An 18,072-nucleotide genomic window follows, 5' to 3' on the forward strand; every position below is an offset into this window, starting at 1 on the left:
TAGGATAGGAAATAGTTTGTAAAGGAAATTTCCCCCTGGTGTTCTTTTTAAAAAAATGTATATTTTTTAACTCTAACAGGCTAACTTAAAGAGTATAATTCATGAAACAGGGATCAGCAACAAAGGGTCCACTTCAGAGGAAAGGGAAGGAGAATGTTAATTCAAATTAGAGCCTTTTATCAAAGGGAGTTTTCATTAATTCTCTAATACCATTTCTGTGAAAAGTAGCTGCATTTTCAGAATGTATTGATGGGTAAAATAACAGAATAAACCAGATCTCAGATGAAATTTCTATTCAGGTTTTAGACAAAATACCTAGTGACCATCTAACATTTAGCAGGACCATCTAATATTTAGCAAGCACTAAATATTAGATGTCCCTCATAACACGGAGCCTGAAGTAATTCACCCTGTTATTAGCAGCCTTTTGCTTTCCATGCCATCAAAAAGTTTTTGATCTATCAGGCAACTGACAGTTCTAGATTAAGTTGCTCTACTTCTCAGTGATGTTCTCTTTGGTGAATTTTTTTAAAGGCTTTAGGACTTATAGGATTAAGGAAACAAATTACAAATCCATTCTAATTTAAAAAAAAAAATTTGTTTCTGTCTACTCAGAAATTAGTAATTCAGATGTAATTGCTGCAGGTTGAAAATAAAATTGTTATGCAAGAGAAAACAAAAAAAAGTTGTCTTCAGACTCTCCACAGAACAATTTTTTCTCTGAAGAATGTTCTGAAAGTTGTGTGTTCTGCCATACAAAGAGACCTCAAATGGGACACATGGCAAATACCCATAATTCTCCTTAATCTGGTAAAGTTTATTTACTGCTGAGGCAAATAGAAAACACCAAACCAGTGTGCAAGTAGCTATCACATATTAATGAATAAAAAATGGGTAGCTCTCTAGAAACACAAGTAATGAATTTTATTCCTCCCTTTCCTGGTAGAAGCAAGTTAGAAATGTAATTTGGTTGCAATTCTACACCAGTAATCTGCAATAAATGCATTCAAATTTAGTGACAAAAGTATATGTGTTGCTACACTGCAATTTATCTTTCAGACAACAGAGAGGAACAAAAATAATAAAAAGCTTTTGAGTACTTCAGAAATAATTTTCACTCTCTAGAGACTAGGCCTGATCCTCCACATGCAAAATTTGAGGCATTAATTTTTCTCTCCTAAATTTTTTTTTTAAATTTGCAACATTATTTTCAATACACAAAATTATTATTTTCTTATTTATTATTTTGCATTCTAAACCAGTTATTTCTTTTTTATTTTTTTGATGTCCCTGTTTTTTGACAAATATAAATTTCATAGCTTTAAGTTGCAAAAGAGAAACTGATAGAAATATATTTCAGTTTGAGTCTCTTTTTGTTCTGACTTCATAATTATAATAATGCATATTATTTTTGTGTTTGTCACCCCAAATTGTAGAACTGGTGTAGTAGAACTTTCCTTCTCTGTAAAACTCTCTGAAATCCCTAGAATTTCTGTATGATTTTTGTTTTTTCATTACTAACTCACAATTAAATAGCCACAGAAATGATTATCAGTTCAGAAGAAAAAGCAGCTTCAGTTCTTAGTTCCAGAAATCAAGGCTTTAATCTCAAAGGTAAAGGATATACCAAACAGGTGAAGAAATTACTTTCTACTTTGTAGCAATATAGCAAGTTTTGATTTGGTGTTTTCTTCCCACACAAGCTTGAACCCAGGCTGGCCAAAGATTTTATCTCGACCTGCCTAGACTCCTTCTTATAACAGCTCCAAAGGCTTGATTATATATATAACCAAGCAAAAACCCAAACCACTGAGCTTTATAATAATAGAACTAAACCACATATGTTTTCAAATCGGGAAGATGTAAAATCATTGACTGGAGAACATAGAAATCAAAGAAACTTTGGAACAGCTTGCCCTGCTCACAATGTCCCTACATTAGAGGTCCTTGTTTCCAGTGAAATCAATGACTCTCTGAGTTATAAAAACTCCCTGCTAGTCCCCAGATTTTCATCCCATTCCATCTGTGCTTTGCTCCTCTCAGCAGCCTGCTGGATTGGGCTGTAGATCTCCAGCTTTCTGCCCTGACCCTTCTTCCACTTGCTCAGAAGCCACAGCCACTGGAAGTGTCTCTCCACCAGGAGCTCAGGAAGGAAGGGCAGAAGAACCCTCACTGCAGAAGGACCTGCCTAACTCAGGCACTTCTCAGAGGAACAAGGACAGCTATAGACTTGGAAAAAACCAAAGAGATCTCTCCATCAGACTGCTGTTGTCTGTTTGGCACAGAAGATGGCTGCAGCTGTTTTGGGTAAATATTTACTCATGTTTACCACAAATGTCTCTGAAGCAGTTTTATAGCTGATAGAGTCTGATACCCAGAGAGCTGAAGGTCAGCTGTGCCTCCTACCTGCTGAAAAAAGGATCACCTGACAACACAGCTCCTACTCTTTATGTGATACAAAACATCTTTTCTGAATGTCTAACTCTTCACTAGCTGGTTTCTATCCTTTCAGCTCTGTTTTAGACTTTTTTTTTCCAAGCAAAGTCCTTTTCTTTAATTTTTACAAGCTTTTGAACAACTCCTTGCAAGATTCCTCACAGGAAATAAATCCTGAAATTACATGCCTAGTTGTCTCCACAGGAAATGAGATCTATTATACGAGCTAGGTAGTAAGGAAATATCTTTCCATCTTCCTTGTACATGGACAACTGAACCAGCCATTACTTTTGCTAAGGAAGAACTGCATGGAAAATCCTATAGAAATCCCATATTTCAGGTAAAAAAAAACCCTTTAGTAAAAGATAAGACATCTACAAGATGCTTTGCACAGTATATGGAAGTGTCACATAGTAACTTTGAAGCAAATAGGAAAAAAATGGAAAAATAAGATGGAGAAGTATGAAGAAGCAGAGAAAGAATCTGGAACAGTACCTCACTGATTTTCTTAACATTAAAAATAAGTGCAATAAAATAGTTTACCAATGGCATCTTACTAAGAAAAATATAAACAAAACCTTTAATTTTAAGAAGTTGTGCTGAATCTGCATTTTCTCATTGTGATGTTATGCTCAGGTGATTATACATAATGATTCAAAAGCACTTTTACAAGTTTGGGTTGCATTCCTTACTCTCTTTCAGGAATTAATTTGCAATGACTGGATAGAAATACTTTCTGTTTTCTGATGCTTAATTTATTAAACATTCCACGTTGCTCTTTATCAGTAATGTTTCATCTGTTCAATGACATGGACCAAACTCCCTGCCAATTGCAAAGTTTACCAGTACTGATTTTATGTTTTCTATGGGACTTTCAAAGAAAGTGCCTTTATTCAGAAGCCAAGAACTTTTCCTAGAGATAGTTCATTAAAAATAAATTCCCTCACTGATTTCCTACTTATAATTAGGTTGAAAGATTGATAAGTGAAGCAATCTTCCAATCCAAAGTAAGCCATACTAATTTTACTTGTTTCCATTTTTAGGTAAGGAGTGGAGTTGTTGCATGTAAAGACTTACAGAAGTCCATTATGTAAAACCAATTAAATTTTATAATAAAACTTTAAGTATTAATAAATATATTAATATATATTTAATACAAAATATTTTATGTACTCTACATTTCTAACTTCACTTTTATAAAGAAATCCAGACTGTTTTCTATAGTAGGTAGCATGAATGGGACTCCAGATTTAGCCTTACTGCATGAGATAGCATTCAGCTTTTGTGATAATGCAGGGGGTTTTAATAACTTTGATTGTTACCTATGCTTGCCTCTGGTGTGTGGGCAGGACTCAGCCCATGCACCCTTGTTCATCTGGCTTGTCAGATGACCTTGTCAGTTAACCTAAGGCTCTCATTCAGACTTCTCTCCAATCTGTGAGCATAATGAGCAAAGCCAGAGAACAAGCTGCCTAGACAGTGACTGAATAAAATGATTTAAGTCATCTTTCACCACTGGCTATTTTCCACCACTGGTTGCAGGGGTTAATATTTTGATTCATGTAGACTAGAAATTTAACTGTTTTGCAGTTAGACTGGGATTCATCTGACCAAAAGTGAGTAGAAATTTAAATGTGAAATGTTGGTAGGTGACTTTTAAAAACTTTAATAATCAGCAGGGAAGAATAGGTTCTTTTAGAATACTATTGATTTCTGCTACTTTAGATGTTTACAGAAGCTGCATGGCACCAGAGAGATGCCTGTTTCCCTCGCCACAGAGAATGCCTGCTTGCTGCCCAGAGCAGATGATGAAGGATTCACTGTAGCTGCCTACACAGGATCCCTGATAACAAGTGCTGAGGAGAACGTGGCAATATGTGTTGCAAGGAAAGACAGGCTAAAGGATGTTGCATGTAAAATATTTTCAGCTTATCTGCCTTTAGGGACATGTGAAAAAATATAGAATCAATTAATCACTGTGAGATGAATGCTTAAAAAAGACCCTATTGACTGAAGCGATATTTAGATGGTTCTTCTTTTAGTACAACACATCCTAATGTGATGCTATTGGGATAAAGAACTTGATAAAGTTAAAAGTCTGATATGCAAGGAACAAATTACAAGAGAAACCTCTTGCTTATTCAAGATTAACTTTAGTAGAAATAATCATTCCAGTTGGTGGTCATGCAGTGAATTTTAGCTATGTCAGACTCTCCAAATGTTTCTATTTTAGAGCCAGCCTCACAAGCCATTGAGATCTCTCAGAGATGCTACAAAAAAGTAAATAAACACTGCATTATTTTTCAATTACAGTGTGAGAATAATTTGTTGTTTATTTAATCTCAAGGAACACATCTGGCAAGCTGAAATCAAAAAGCACGTCACCATCCTTCCTGCTTGCATTGACTTTTAAATAACTCTCATATACAAAGAAATATATATTCAGTGTGGTGTAATAAGGAGGCAAGATTAAAAAGCTTCTCTTTCTCTCTCAGAAGTACCGTGGAAGAAGTTTAAAATTATGCAGATGATGATTTGTTCAATCAGAGACCCTCTCTTTTAGCACCCTTGGCCTAAATGTGAGAAGTATGGAGAACCATGGAATATTCTAAGTGTTTATATTGGAAGAGACAGTGGGGGTTCAGGTAGGCCAACCTCTTGCTCAAAGCAAGGCTAAGTTCAAAGGCTGGGCTGACATTCAAGAATGGCAGCTTCTCTGAATTGCCAAACAAGGGAAAATGGAGCCAGAACGACAAGCAGTAAACATGCAGACTAAGGAAGGACTGGGTAAAACATGGAAACAGCTAGTGAGGAATGGCAGAAACTGGATGGAGATGACCATCTTTGACTCTGCCACATTTGTTGGCTCTCACTGGCCACAGATCAAAGCCCTGTAGACTTTTTCCAGAATTCTCTCTAGGCTGCTCTAGGGCCTTCCATCGATGTAATCTTCCTACATTTTGGCTAAACAACTGAATCATCTGCCAGAATCTTTCAATTTTCACTGAGTACTTGCTCATACTTATTCCAGAGAACACGAGATGTTAAATTGTGTGAGGCTTAAGAGTGATGCAAAAGAGAACCTGGGTCTTCTGGTACACTACCCCACTAGGATCATGTTTACAGTTCCTCAACTGGTCAATTTTTCTTTCCCCTTAAGGAACAGGTTAAGGTGACTTTTGCTGTACTTCAGAGATATGATTGTGTTTATATTGCAGTAGAGAGGCACTGCTTGGCCCCAGATGCCTAAAATAATCAAATTTATTGAGAATAAGTTAAAATACAGAAGTTATGCAGGGGTTGTAAGAAAAATATATTGGCTTTAAATTGATGAGTGAATTTAGTGAAACTATTAAAATATAGATAATACCGGGGTATTCCTGTAATTAGCAAACCTTTTCTACGATGCCAAATAATCCATTAAGTATGGCTTAATCAGTTTAAAAAATTAAGAAAATGGCATTATTATTAATATTATTACTACTACTACTATTACTATCGTCATCATCATTTATCAAATTAAAACATTATCAAATTTTCTGCTATGAAGAAAACCTAATTATAGAAATGGAAATTAATTGATAGAATGGATGTAAAGATGATGAAAATATTTTCTCATTCAAATATTTTGTATCTGTGCTTGTATTCATGCCTACAGAGTATTTTTCTAATTAGCTGAGAATTTTTAGAAGTGCTAGATCTAGAACACATGAAATGCAATTACAAATGCTTAAATTATAGAAAAAATATTCTAATAAGTCCATTGACTATAATTTGCATCAATGTGAAATACATATTAACCAGAAGGTGACCCCGGGAATGTATGTAAAGAAAGCTTGCCTTCTTTTAGCTTATGGTATTAAAAGGTAACAAAGAAATAAAAGTCAGTATTTCTCTCATTTACCAAACACGAACACTGCACAGTATGTTTCTTCTGTGCTGAAATACTGTTCGAACTTATGAAAAATTTGGCTTTGGAAAGCGATTTATTTCCTTTAGAAATCTGTTTGGACATACTTGGGAGTCAACTTTCAGAATTTGTGCCTGGCAGCTTGGCTTCCATGTCCTTTTTTAAAACTGAAGGTGACACAACAAAAGGATATGAATCCTGGTGCTGATTTTGATTGAGTTTGAATTATGAGTCAGCCAAAGGTTTCCTGAGAAGTCAGTGTTGTATTTATTAAATGTTATAATCTTGGTTTATAAAAAAATTTTAAGAAAATGTTGAGCATGAATCATAGAGGGCAAGCATAGCCATTGTTAAAGCCTTCCTTCCCTTTTAAAGAATGTAAAAATGAAAACTGCTCAAAGAATTGTACAGGGATTAATTCCTCATTTAGAAGACTAATTTAGTTTCTGCATTTTTACTGGATATGCAAACCATAGGGGCCAAGAGAGTTTTGTAGCTTAGGAAGTGCCTGAAAAGCACACCTTCCCATCTCCCCAGTGCTGTGTCTCAAGTCTGGAGCACAATAGATAATGTAGTCACTTGTTTCATAGTGTATTAGCTTACTTTATTACTACAAAATATTGCACTATTTTACAAATCACCACATCACAACATCTACACAATGTACTTTGACAACAGATTTGGAAGCCCAACAAATGCTGTTTAATAGGACATTACATTATACTGAACCAACAAAAACATTGTTCAACACATTTAGACTAAACTTTAGACATGCCTCAGTACACAAGCACAGGTTGTATGGTACTTTTTTAGAGTCCAGCTCTGTAGTTCTCCATCCTTAGGCTGAGATCTCCCAAATCTCCTCTGAAGAAGGTGAGATTCTCTTAGAAACTAGACTAGGGGTGACTGGGGAAAACCCCCATGTTTCTTCATCCCTCAGCATTGCAGTAGGTTCTCCCATGTACCATGCTTGGGAGGTATTTGGCTTCAAAAGATGTCATCTTTCACTGAGATGCACAGTCCAAGACAATACCATTAAGTTTTCTCGTAGTACTGCTTGCAAGTGCAAAGGAGAAACTTCTCTGGCCTGGCCAGATTCCAAGGTAGACAAGCCAAAAAGTCTGTTTTGTCAAACAAACTGTTCTTCAATTTGTGTACATTCATTAAATAATACCAGCAAGACTGAAACCAGTCTGCAGTCCTGCCAGTGGAGCTCTTGGGTTCTAGAGTGACGTGGGCTGTAGCTAGCAGACAATAACATGCCCTGTATTCCTCAAGAGCAATTGTCTGTCCTGAAGGCAGAGTTCCTGCAACTCTGCTCAAATCCTGTGTGCACGGTAAGTCTCTTTGTAGTCCTAATAACTCTAATGTCTGACTGCTCACTGTTTGTAGCCTCTGGGGTGTGAGAATTTAATGGCAGAATAGCCACTGGAGCAATGGTAGTCACCTTTTGTGGCATGCAATGATGACAATAAATGCCTATACACTTGTGTTTCTTTTTGCTAAAAGGTTTTCTACAGGGACTTATTTCTCCAGTGTGCAAACCAATTCCTCCCAATGTCAGCAAGAGTTAGGCACACATATCCCTAGGAGAAATGTCCCCAAGTTTTAATAGAAGCACTGTTCAAATTTCACACAGACCATATAAGCCTTCATTAGAAAACAGTTTCACCAGTGATAAAAGCACTTTTGAAACAAAATGCTTTCTAAGAGTCATTAAAACCTTCTGTGTAATATATGTAGAAAGGGTTTACCTAATGCTTTCCAAAATTATCCACAAATGTACTGCACAGTGCACAAACCTTAATAAGAAAGAAGCAACAAAACCATAGCACTACCACTCTGAAATGCAATGCAATTAGTACTACTTCTAGTAATACAGTGCAACAGCTACTAACTATTATTAATGTCTATTTTCCAGGAATCCATATTCATTAAGGATGTCTATGGTTTCTTTATCTTTTATTCAGAAATATGGAAGCACTGCACACTGTTTCACAGCTAATCAGAGCTACACAAGAAAAGATATGAAAGTTTCATTAGTGCAAATTCTAGGATAACTGGTCTCCTGCCCTAACTCCTCCTGTTCAAATTTGTCATTCCCTGTGTTACTGAAAGGTTACAACTTCTCTCAGTAAAAAGATTTAGACTGAATCCCTTCATAAACCAGGCTCTATATGTAACTTATTTTTGTTTACCTGCTATAATGTGTAATATTTATTGAAATAGATTTTATACCAGATAATTCCAACAAGGTGGTTAAGAAGTATTTCAAGTGAATATAAAGTATAAAACAGTCTCAAGGCGTAGGGCAAAAAGGATTCAAATAATTGAAAGGTTGCTAGGAGAGTATATATCTCACAGTTAAAAGTATGATACTCTGCAAGGTGAGACATATCTTGTAAAAATGTGTCAGGAAAGCAGTGCTTCAGGAATCTTGATAATTAAACAGCAGGGTTTTTTTTTGTTTTTTTTGCATGTTAATGGTATTTTCTAATAATCTTTCAGAAGATTATTTTTCAGAATTTTCAGAATTCTAAAAATCTTTCAGAATTTTATTTTTGGAATTAACAAAGGAAAGACAACTGTCCTTCTCACAAGGCTGTTAGGAGAACAATTTGCACATAATTCTGATTTCTATGTAGGGAAGGTAGGAAGGGACAAGTGTCCATGGCTGGGAAAAGGGCAACATTACCTCTAACAGAAAAGTCAGTGAAGTGGACAATATAGCATGACTCACAGTATTTTTGATCATTAAATGTTTTTGGCTTCACTAGCTAAAATAGCAACAAAAATGAGCGCAAAAAAGGGAAATAACTCAAAAGCCAGCATGAGAAGAATATGTTTACAGAGAAATCATGCTGAGGAAACTGTTGAGTTTATGGTATCATAAAAACTCCTAATTTTGAGATGGAAAGGCAAAAGGTCATCTATGAACCTTTGTTTTCCATCATTTTTAAAGCAGATGGATCCAGGAACAACACAGCACTTAGAGGGATGGCAAGGCAAAATGACGTGGCAAATTGGAAAGAGAAAATTGTAAGAGGATTCTGTCAGCAGCACGTTCAACAGAAGGCATTAATGTCTCAAATTTCTAGGTATCAATGGATCACGTGGTTAACTTCAAATGGGTCAGTGGTTCTCTGTTAGGTTCATGTGCACATTCACTTTGTGTGATAAAATGTCCCTTAAGCTCACAAACAAGAAATGCATGTGACATTTAAGAACACAGAAGGGCTAAAAATGCAGATATTGCCAAATATTCCTCTCAACATTAGACTGCTTTGAGGAAATAGGAGGAAATAGATCAGGAGCAGATATACAGTTGAAGTAAGTGTCTGGAGAGGAGAAAGTATATCAGGAAACAGGAAGAGATGTGAGACCTTGTCTGTCCCAAAATCTCCTCTCAGAAACAATAAAAGAAGCAGAACTTTGTGAACAAGACAAGTATGAATAGACTACTGTTAATTCAGAGTACCCATAGGATGCAAATAAACCAAGATTGGGTTCCTTTAGGAAGTGACTGGAAAGGAAAAATTTGCCATTGACTGAGGTATGTAAAACCGTAGAGACAGTAGGATGATGGAAAAACTCTGTAAGTCCCAAATCAAAAACCTACATCATACTTCCAAGAATTGAATTTCTTTAAATCCTCAGGACTGCTGACTAGAAAGTCCTGAACTGGGGATGAGCATGCCATGAGATACAGGGTCTCCAGTTTGCAACAGGAACTCTTAGTATTTTGTATGAAGAACTGCAGAATGAGAATAAAACCACGGAGACCTCAGCAGTGGGCTGAAGTCATGGAACAAAGAGATCAGAATTTCCTGAGCCAGACTAGCACTGCCTCAGCTCGTGCAGCTTTCCCAAAAGGCAACAACATGGAGATAAAGAAGCATGAGCTTTCCTGACCAGAGGAACTGAAACACACAGCAATCCTGGCCAAAAAAACCAACCCAAAACAAACAAACCAAAACCTAAACCAAAAACCAAACCCGAAAAAAACAGCAAACCTCTATGGGAGAAAGGCAAAACTGGAAAATTTGAAGTAAGTCCATGGAAAGGGTGCTGAGGATGGAGGGTTTCTTCCACTGAAGTCTGCTTATTTTGAAGGGTTAGTGTTTTTCAATAGAATATTCAGAGATTTTTTTGGTGAAATTTCTGCCTGTTTTTGAAACATGATGCTGCATGTGATGTACTGGTATCTGTTAGTGGTTTTAATGAGTTACACATTTCAAGCAAGATGTATACAGTGTCTGAGAAAGATAATTTTCCTTGCTTTTATTCACACAATTGACAAGCATGTAGTTATTCTCCCTCCTCACCTTGGCTGCGCATTGCATGTGGCCCTCACTATTTCCCATGCCATGCCATGGTGACACTGGCTGCTGACAGTCCAGTCCCACACCAGGACCGGGCTAACAATTAAACAGTGTCCACACTGTGTCAGCTCTCTGGCTCAGTTTCATACCAACATTCTCACTTTCTCAGAGCCAGTTTGGATTATACCATTTTCTGATTCCATGATTATAAAATAGCCATCTGATGTAGGAATTTTGTCAGCCTCCCACTTTTTGCATTTAATGTTTCACTCTCAGCACCTGTTATGAGTTGACATAACTGCATGAATCAGTCCTGGCTTGTCTGCAGGTTTCCTTAACAACAGCATTTCAGACATAGTCTTGATGGATCTAGATTTGAATCTATCAGTTCTTTTTTTAGACAGGAACACTTCTGGAGCTGGGCTGCTGTCTATAGGTCCATATATTTCAAAGGTACTTTCTAAAGGAGATGGCATATGTCAAATACATGGATAGTTCAATTAGTAGAACATGCCAAACCCAGTTTTTGAAGTCCTTATTACTGAATATTTTGCTCTACATAAATTTGCTACATACCACTTTCACCACTAAGCGCTGTTTTTCAGTAGCACTGGACTAATTCAGAATTTATGATCTACATTCAGAAAGACTGATTTTCAAGAGCTCTTCCACACTATTTCAGCAGCCTATACTCGATGAAATCTACTGCAGAAGCTCAGGATAAAGTGTAAAGGCTGAAGCAAAACTGGAAAGGAGTAAATCTCTCTGGGTGTTATTTTCTTTCTTTCATATCTTTTTTTTTTCCTTTGGTAACACTTTTCCACTAACTTTTCTGTTAATTTTAGTTTTTGTTTTTCAGTGCAACCACCTCTGTCAGCTCATAGTAATAAATGGAAATAATATGGCTGTTCAGCAAAATCAGATGTAAAGATACTGAACTATTATGGTGCATCTACTTAGCAAAGAACTTTTCCAATAAACAAGAAAAAGACAGTAAGAGGCCTAGCCAGTGCTAGAGAGATTCTTTCATTTGACAGAGAAGGGTATTATTTCCATTACCATTTTGTTTTTTAACAAGCAGATACATTGCTGCTTCTGCTTTAGAAATCTTAAAATGAGTTGACTGAGCTGTGGGACTTGCTCCAGCTGGATTGTACCCCATGACAAGTCTCTGTTTGGTGATGGTGAGAGAGATTTTATTGGCCTCTTCAAATTTGAGTATTGTTTTGAAACATGCACACCTTTTCTTCTCCTGCATACTCTGGCTGTTGACCTTTTAAGCTTGAGGGACAATGGTTTGTAAAATGCTGTAGCATGCATACTGTGTGCATCCAAGGGAGTAATTTTTCCAGTGTGAGATACTACTTCCTATAGTGAGAATAAATCTCAGTCAATTTCAATCTGTTTCTTGTCTGCAATGTAGATAAGATTGCTGGATGAGAGAGAAATTAAGTCACTTACAGAAATGGATTTGTGGCATACCTCATGCCACAATTAGGTGTCCAGACAGGCCATATTCATATCAGAGACAGAAACATTACAAGGCAACACACAAACCTATGCAAAACACAGCCTTCCTCCACAGGCAGGAACAGCCTTTTGGCCTTATTCTTAAAAATGAGACATTAAAGACAGGATGCTTAGGGTAATGATGGAAAAGGATGGCATAATTCAAGTTCATTACACAACAAAGATAATAAACTAAAACTTGGATCCATGAGTAATGAGAAAATATGCCTTGATTTACTGATTTCACTGACTAAATATTTGAGTCAAAGAAAGTTTCTTTATGTATTTGGTTTTGTATTTAGATTATCTCACATGACCAAATCTTATCACCTGTTTATTATTTGTAACATGTTGGATAGACACATACACCTGAATCAGTTATCCCCTACTCCCTTTATAATCAGTCAAGCAGCAAATGTAGTTTTAAGATATACTTAGATATACCTGACTTATTTGAAACATCTACAGTGGATTACATGAATTACATCATAGAAAAGTCCATTTCTGCACAGGAACATGATGACCAACATAGACATAATAACCTGCATTCTGGGTGTGTAGTTAGTCACATAAATTCCCTTTCCTATGAATAGATGAAAAAAAAAAAGGAACAAAACCCTGGTATTCATCTTAAAACAGTTCTCATAATTGTGTTAAGATATGATTTAGCCATCTCTTAGGTAAAGTAGGTTTGAGTAATACATTTTTTTTTCAGTTATTTTGAATCAAGCAAAAAAGTGAACTTTTAAAAAAATTTAATTTTGTAGTCTCACAATCTTGAGTTATACTCATTATTTCTGATGAACAAAAATTTATGATATTAAACTCACATTAGTTCTGTACCATTCCATTAAGTTTAATAACACTGTAGGATTTCCAAACATTTGCTTTAGTCTTGGTCATTGTTCTACCATGAACAAAACGTGCTCTCTTTCTCTTCCTTGCTTTCTCTAAAGCAACCAACCACTTCCTGCCCCAGCAGCAGAGGGTTAAATGTTACTGGATTTGGACCCAGGATGTTGAGTCCCTGAGGCAGGGGAACGAGCTGTACCTCAGTGTTTGGCCTGAGACACAGCAGAGGGTGCACACTCACAGTGCCTTTATCGAGCGTTGAGCTCAGTGCAGCATCTCCTACCTGCCACAGCCACGTGCAGGAAATAACCACAGCTCAGTTAATGTACCAGAACTTGTTAAACTATCATGTTGATCAATGTTAAACTATCATGTTTTGATCATGAATCAATGATCTACGAAGAAACTTGTCCTCAGAGAGAGCAATTATCCTCTAGGGCTTGAGTATGTTGCTGCTTCAGGTTTTTTTTGCTACTGTCCTACACTGGTTGCTGAAATATCTATTTTGTTGTCTGTTATTACTCAGGCTTGTTCAGCATGCTGGATTTTACACTCCGCTTCTCTCTGAAGACTGGTGTTCTAAATTGTTTTCCTCTAGAGGGTGATTATCCTGTCTTTTCCAAAATAAAATTCCACCTTTTTGGGGTTGCACTAACACTTTTAATTCTCCCAATGTTCTTTTTTGGCTATGAAATGCTCCCTATTTTGTCAACTTAATAAAAAAATATTGCTTACTCCATTGTGCAAGAATCTTAATGGCCATTAAGGACAACCAGATTTAATACCAATGAATACAACAATTCACTTTCTTCAAGTCCATATACTATAGTGAGTCCAATTTAATTATCATCCTAATTTGGTTTCATTCCAAAGAAATATCAGATTCTGTCTCTTGTAAATCATTCTTTTTTATACATATACCTGAAAAATACTTTATTGACTATGTGTCATTACTGACTATGTGACTATAGATCTCCTATAATCACCTTAAGTTTGTTACTTCTGCAATTGGATATAATGTTACTAAATTCCTTATCCTAAGGATTTTAAGGTATTGTAATGATAAACATTTGGCATATGGAAACATGAAATCTTCACTTCCCAATTTCTATTCTTCAGAAGTATTTTTGCATCTTTATGCATAGAATCCTTTTTCTTTTGAAGCACAGATTAATGTACATTAAGTGACATGTGAATGCCTTTAGAGAAAAAAAAAAAGATTTTTAGTTAAAAAAATCCAATCATGATTTACTTCAGGTGATAATAAGTTAGGATGGATGCTCACCTCAAACCACAAAACAATTTTGTTTGGCTAAAATAATAAAAGCTATGAAATCACTGTCAAGTTTTTAACTCTTTTTCTGTTCTTATTGCTTCTTTATGGATGTCTTGACTCTCTCCTTCCAATGGTGAACATTCAAACTTACTGTGTCAGGCTGGTAAGAAAAAACAAGTTGCTAAAAGCTAATTTTTTTTTAATCAGAGAAATATATACCATGGATCTCTGTTATCAGGAAAGAAAATAACCCCAACAACTGTTGTATAAAATTTTTACAATGAATGAAAAGGAGGCAAAATGGCTTAGGAAAACCAGTAACCTTGTAAAGGGCAAATAAATTGCTCTGATTTTGATCTACATTAATGAGTCAATACATACAACTATATCTAAAGCTTGCAGCACTGCTTTGGGACTACGTGAGTTTGCTGCAGACACCACACAAACTATTATGGGGTGAAAGGTCTGGAACTGGCCTAGCTTTACCCCTATACAGAGATGGGACCATTGACACTCAAACACATAAAGGAATGTACAACAAACTGTAAGATTTTGCCTAGGATAATTAATTACAGACACACTTCTCCAGAACCAATGGTGTTATTTCTCACAACATGGAAATTAATTTCCAATCTAGCAAACAAGGATGTAGTGAGTATATGTATGTCTTTATGGTTTAGAACCTTTTACACACATTTTTGTAATTGTACAGACTTTCCAAACTTACCTCCTCTATGGATAATCAAAGAAGTTTCACTTCCAACAGGACATTCTTTAAGTATATCCACTACTTCTGCATGGCTCAGGTTCTGTACATTCTGCTGGTTGATCTCAACAATGAGGTCACCTTCACACAAACCAGGACATCCCTGAATGTCTAGAATTTGCTTCACCCTCTGTCCTGTAGGACTGTCTGCTATAGTGAAGCCAAAGCCCTGGGCCCCTTTCACAATGGTTAAGGTCATGAGTTCAGCTTGGGTGGCCCCAGAAGAAGCCATTGATACATTATCATCATGGGCAGGTGGTGGGAATGTGCTATCAAGCTGACTATCTGCTGGAATGGAGTGCAAGGAGTGTGGTGGTCGATCTGTTACGTCTGGAACAGACTGAGAAGTCCTAGAAATGTATTCCAAATAAGTTTCATAGTTATGTCTTCCATTTACCACTACCGGAGGCCTCTCCATTACTGCAAGGGGTGGCACCATGCTGTTGGCAGGATCTTCAGGATCAAAGGGCAAAGGGTATCCACGACATAGCACCAAGTTGACACTCTGACCAATAGGAACAGACTGGAAGAGTTTGACTACATCTGCGTGAGTATGTCCAAGGACACAAACTTCATTAATATAGACAATCACATCACCTAGAACGAGAAGAACAAACAGTGACAACATGAGACAACTTCAATTGCTGTATATGCAGTGCATTTTTTTTAAATGAGATAGAAGTCTACTAAAAAAATATGATAAATTCAATCAACATACTGACTCATATAGGAGAGACAAAAAAGTAAATTTTGTCTGGCAGTAAATGTAATACAAAGACACAATGACAATACCAGTTATTTTCTGTGTAAGCTCACAGATGGAAAATTTAGATGGATCCAGACATTCACTTTTTCTTGACATGTCTTCCCTATTTTTCCAACTCCTTTCAGTGCAGTCTCTATAGATTACTTTTTTAATAAGGTAAAATGAACGATTATTTGGAGACTGTGTTGTCAAGAAATACCAATGTTTGGTGAAGAGCAAAAGAAAAAAAAAGTAAGTATTCCTGGACTTCAGAATCAATGAATAGCAAATCAAGACTGTGTATGCATGTGCATAAGGAAATAGTTTTTGCACTGATCATGATATTGACACTTTTCTGTTAAATATGATTACTTGCCATCAGCCATTCAGAACTGCTACTGTCATTTCCTATTCGAGGCATGAACTATCTATCTTACATAATATAGAGATGTTTCATGGCATTTTGTTGTAGCCAAAAGGCTCAAGGACAATGACACAACAAATTTTTTGGTAGGTTCAATAGCTTCACATTAGAAGAATCTTGGCAAATAGATGAAAATCAGTTTAATATTTTCACCTAAGCAGCTGGTCAAATAAACCCAAAGATATGACCTTTACCTTCAAATCTTGTCTCATGTATAGCAGACCTACCAATATGAGCATATGGAAGCAGAATTCTTTAAGACAACAGGCTATTTATGGGTCTCCATATTGCCCATGCACCAACCATCTACTGTTACTAAAATGCTCAGAAATAAGTTCAAGATTCTTCTTGGTGTTAGAATAGATCTATATACTCATAGCCATAAATAATTTTTTTACGTTCTGTTAAGGTGCATATTAAAATAAAAATGAGTTATCAAAGCAAACAATATTCAGAATAGTTTGATGACCCACAGTCAGTTTTCACTTTCATAAAAAAGTTTACATCTTTATAGAAAAAGAAAAGGATGTTTGGTTGGAGAACTCTAGAAGTTAAAGTATTTTTCTGAGTGAAGACTGTCTTATTATCTTGCTATTAATCACCAGAATACTATGAGATGTCTACAAGGTACACAATTAAAAAATATACACATCACAACACAAAGCTTTTTAAAGGTATTTGAAAACTCAGCAAGAAAATGAGAATGACTTAGGCAGAATGAGGTGGTTTGGGTGGAATTGCTTCAAGTGTATTTATGTAATTATGTCTTTCAAGTACTTCAATCAAAATATCTAATCCAGCAAACAGAGGATAAGAGCATCATCAAGATGCCAATGCAAGGGCTGTTTCTAAGTGAGAGCAAAAGGCAAAGGCTGTTTCTATGTGAACATGAAATGGTCAATTCCCACATGATCAGTCTGTGTAACAGCCTGACAGTAATTAATTGCATATGCACAAACTGTGATTCAGAGGAAGATTTCTTCAGAGGCTGCCTAGGGAAAAAATGCTAAGGAAGTTTGTTAAAATGATTGTGAGCATTACACACATAAACCTTAGGAGCTGCAAATGCCTTCTTAAATGTGCACCATAAATAGATTCCAAAAGAAGCACAAACAGTAATGTCACTTCATAGGCAGTGCTGATAAAACTCCAATGCTTTTGTCTCAAGCAGCTGAAAATAAAGCCGTTTTCAGAAGTCAGAATTTAAAAGAAAATATGCACCGTACAAATTACTGTGGCAATGGCTGCAATTCATCATGATTTGCTCATGCCCTGGTATAAAAAGATCTTACCTGCATTCTCATGCCTGGCTCCCACGTTTGCAGTGAGGCTGACATTGCTCAGGACTGCTTCTGTTGAACTGAGAGCTCTTCAGTGCATGCTGCTGTTTCAGTAACTATGCTTTAATAGTAACCTTGAGACTTTTTAATCCATGCAGTCTTTATTTCCCTGAGTGCTGGCAATGCAGCTATGTGGTGGGAGGAGACCAATCTGTTTGTTCATCCTCTCTTACAATACATTAGCAGAGTGCAAAATGAAAAATGCAATTTTTGTGTTGGGCAAGTAAATCATTGCCTGTTTTCAGCCCCTCACTTTAAGTATTTGGACAGGATTAGCTATGATATAAAACTTAAATCAATATGGTTTCGATATATCAGAAAATTACATAAACTAGTTGACATTATATAGAGCTGTAGTTAAAAGAAATTAGCTTTTGCAAAAGGAGTGCAGTCAGGAAACATACACCCCAAGTAGTCCCTTTCCCCAGTCACTAAACAAACAAAACGGAGCACTAGAAGACCTCGGGTAAGAACTTCCTCAAATAACAACCT

General features: G+C 36.3%; 1 protein-coding gene across 12 annotated transcripts in view; it reads right to left on the bottom strand.

Moving 5' to 3' along the window:
• The window catches only part of MAGI2 (membrane associated guanylate kinase, WW and PDZ domain containing 2), a 700,805-nt gene that overhangs the window by 106,921 nt on the left and 575,812 nt on the right, over nucleotides 1–18,072 (bottom strand). For 11 of the 12 annotated variants that reach the window (XM_030960210.1, XM_030960207.1, XM_030960209.1 and 8 more), the window contains one exon: nucleotides 15,033–15,668. The exons of the other annotated variant lie outside the window; for it this stretch is intronic. In XM_030960210.1, coding sequence (XP_030816070.1) covers nucleotides 15,033–15,668 — 636 coding nt within the window. The remainder of the gene's footprint in view (nucleotides 1–15,032; nucleotides 15,669–18,072) is intronic. 12 annotated transcript variants of the gene reach the window in all.

This window comes from Camarhynchus parvulus, chromosome 1A (genome assembly GCF_901933205.1).
Source record: "Camarhynchus parvulus chromosome 1A, STF_HiC, whole genome shotgun sequence".
NCBI classification, from domain to species: domain Eukaryota; kingdom Metazoa; phylum Chordata; class Aves; order Passeriformes; family Thraupidae; genus Camarhynchus; species Camarhynchus parvulus.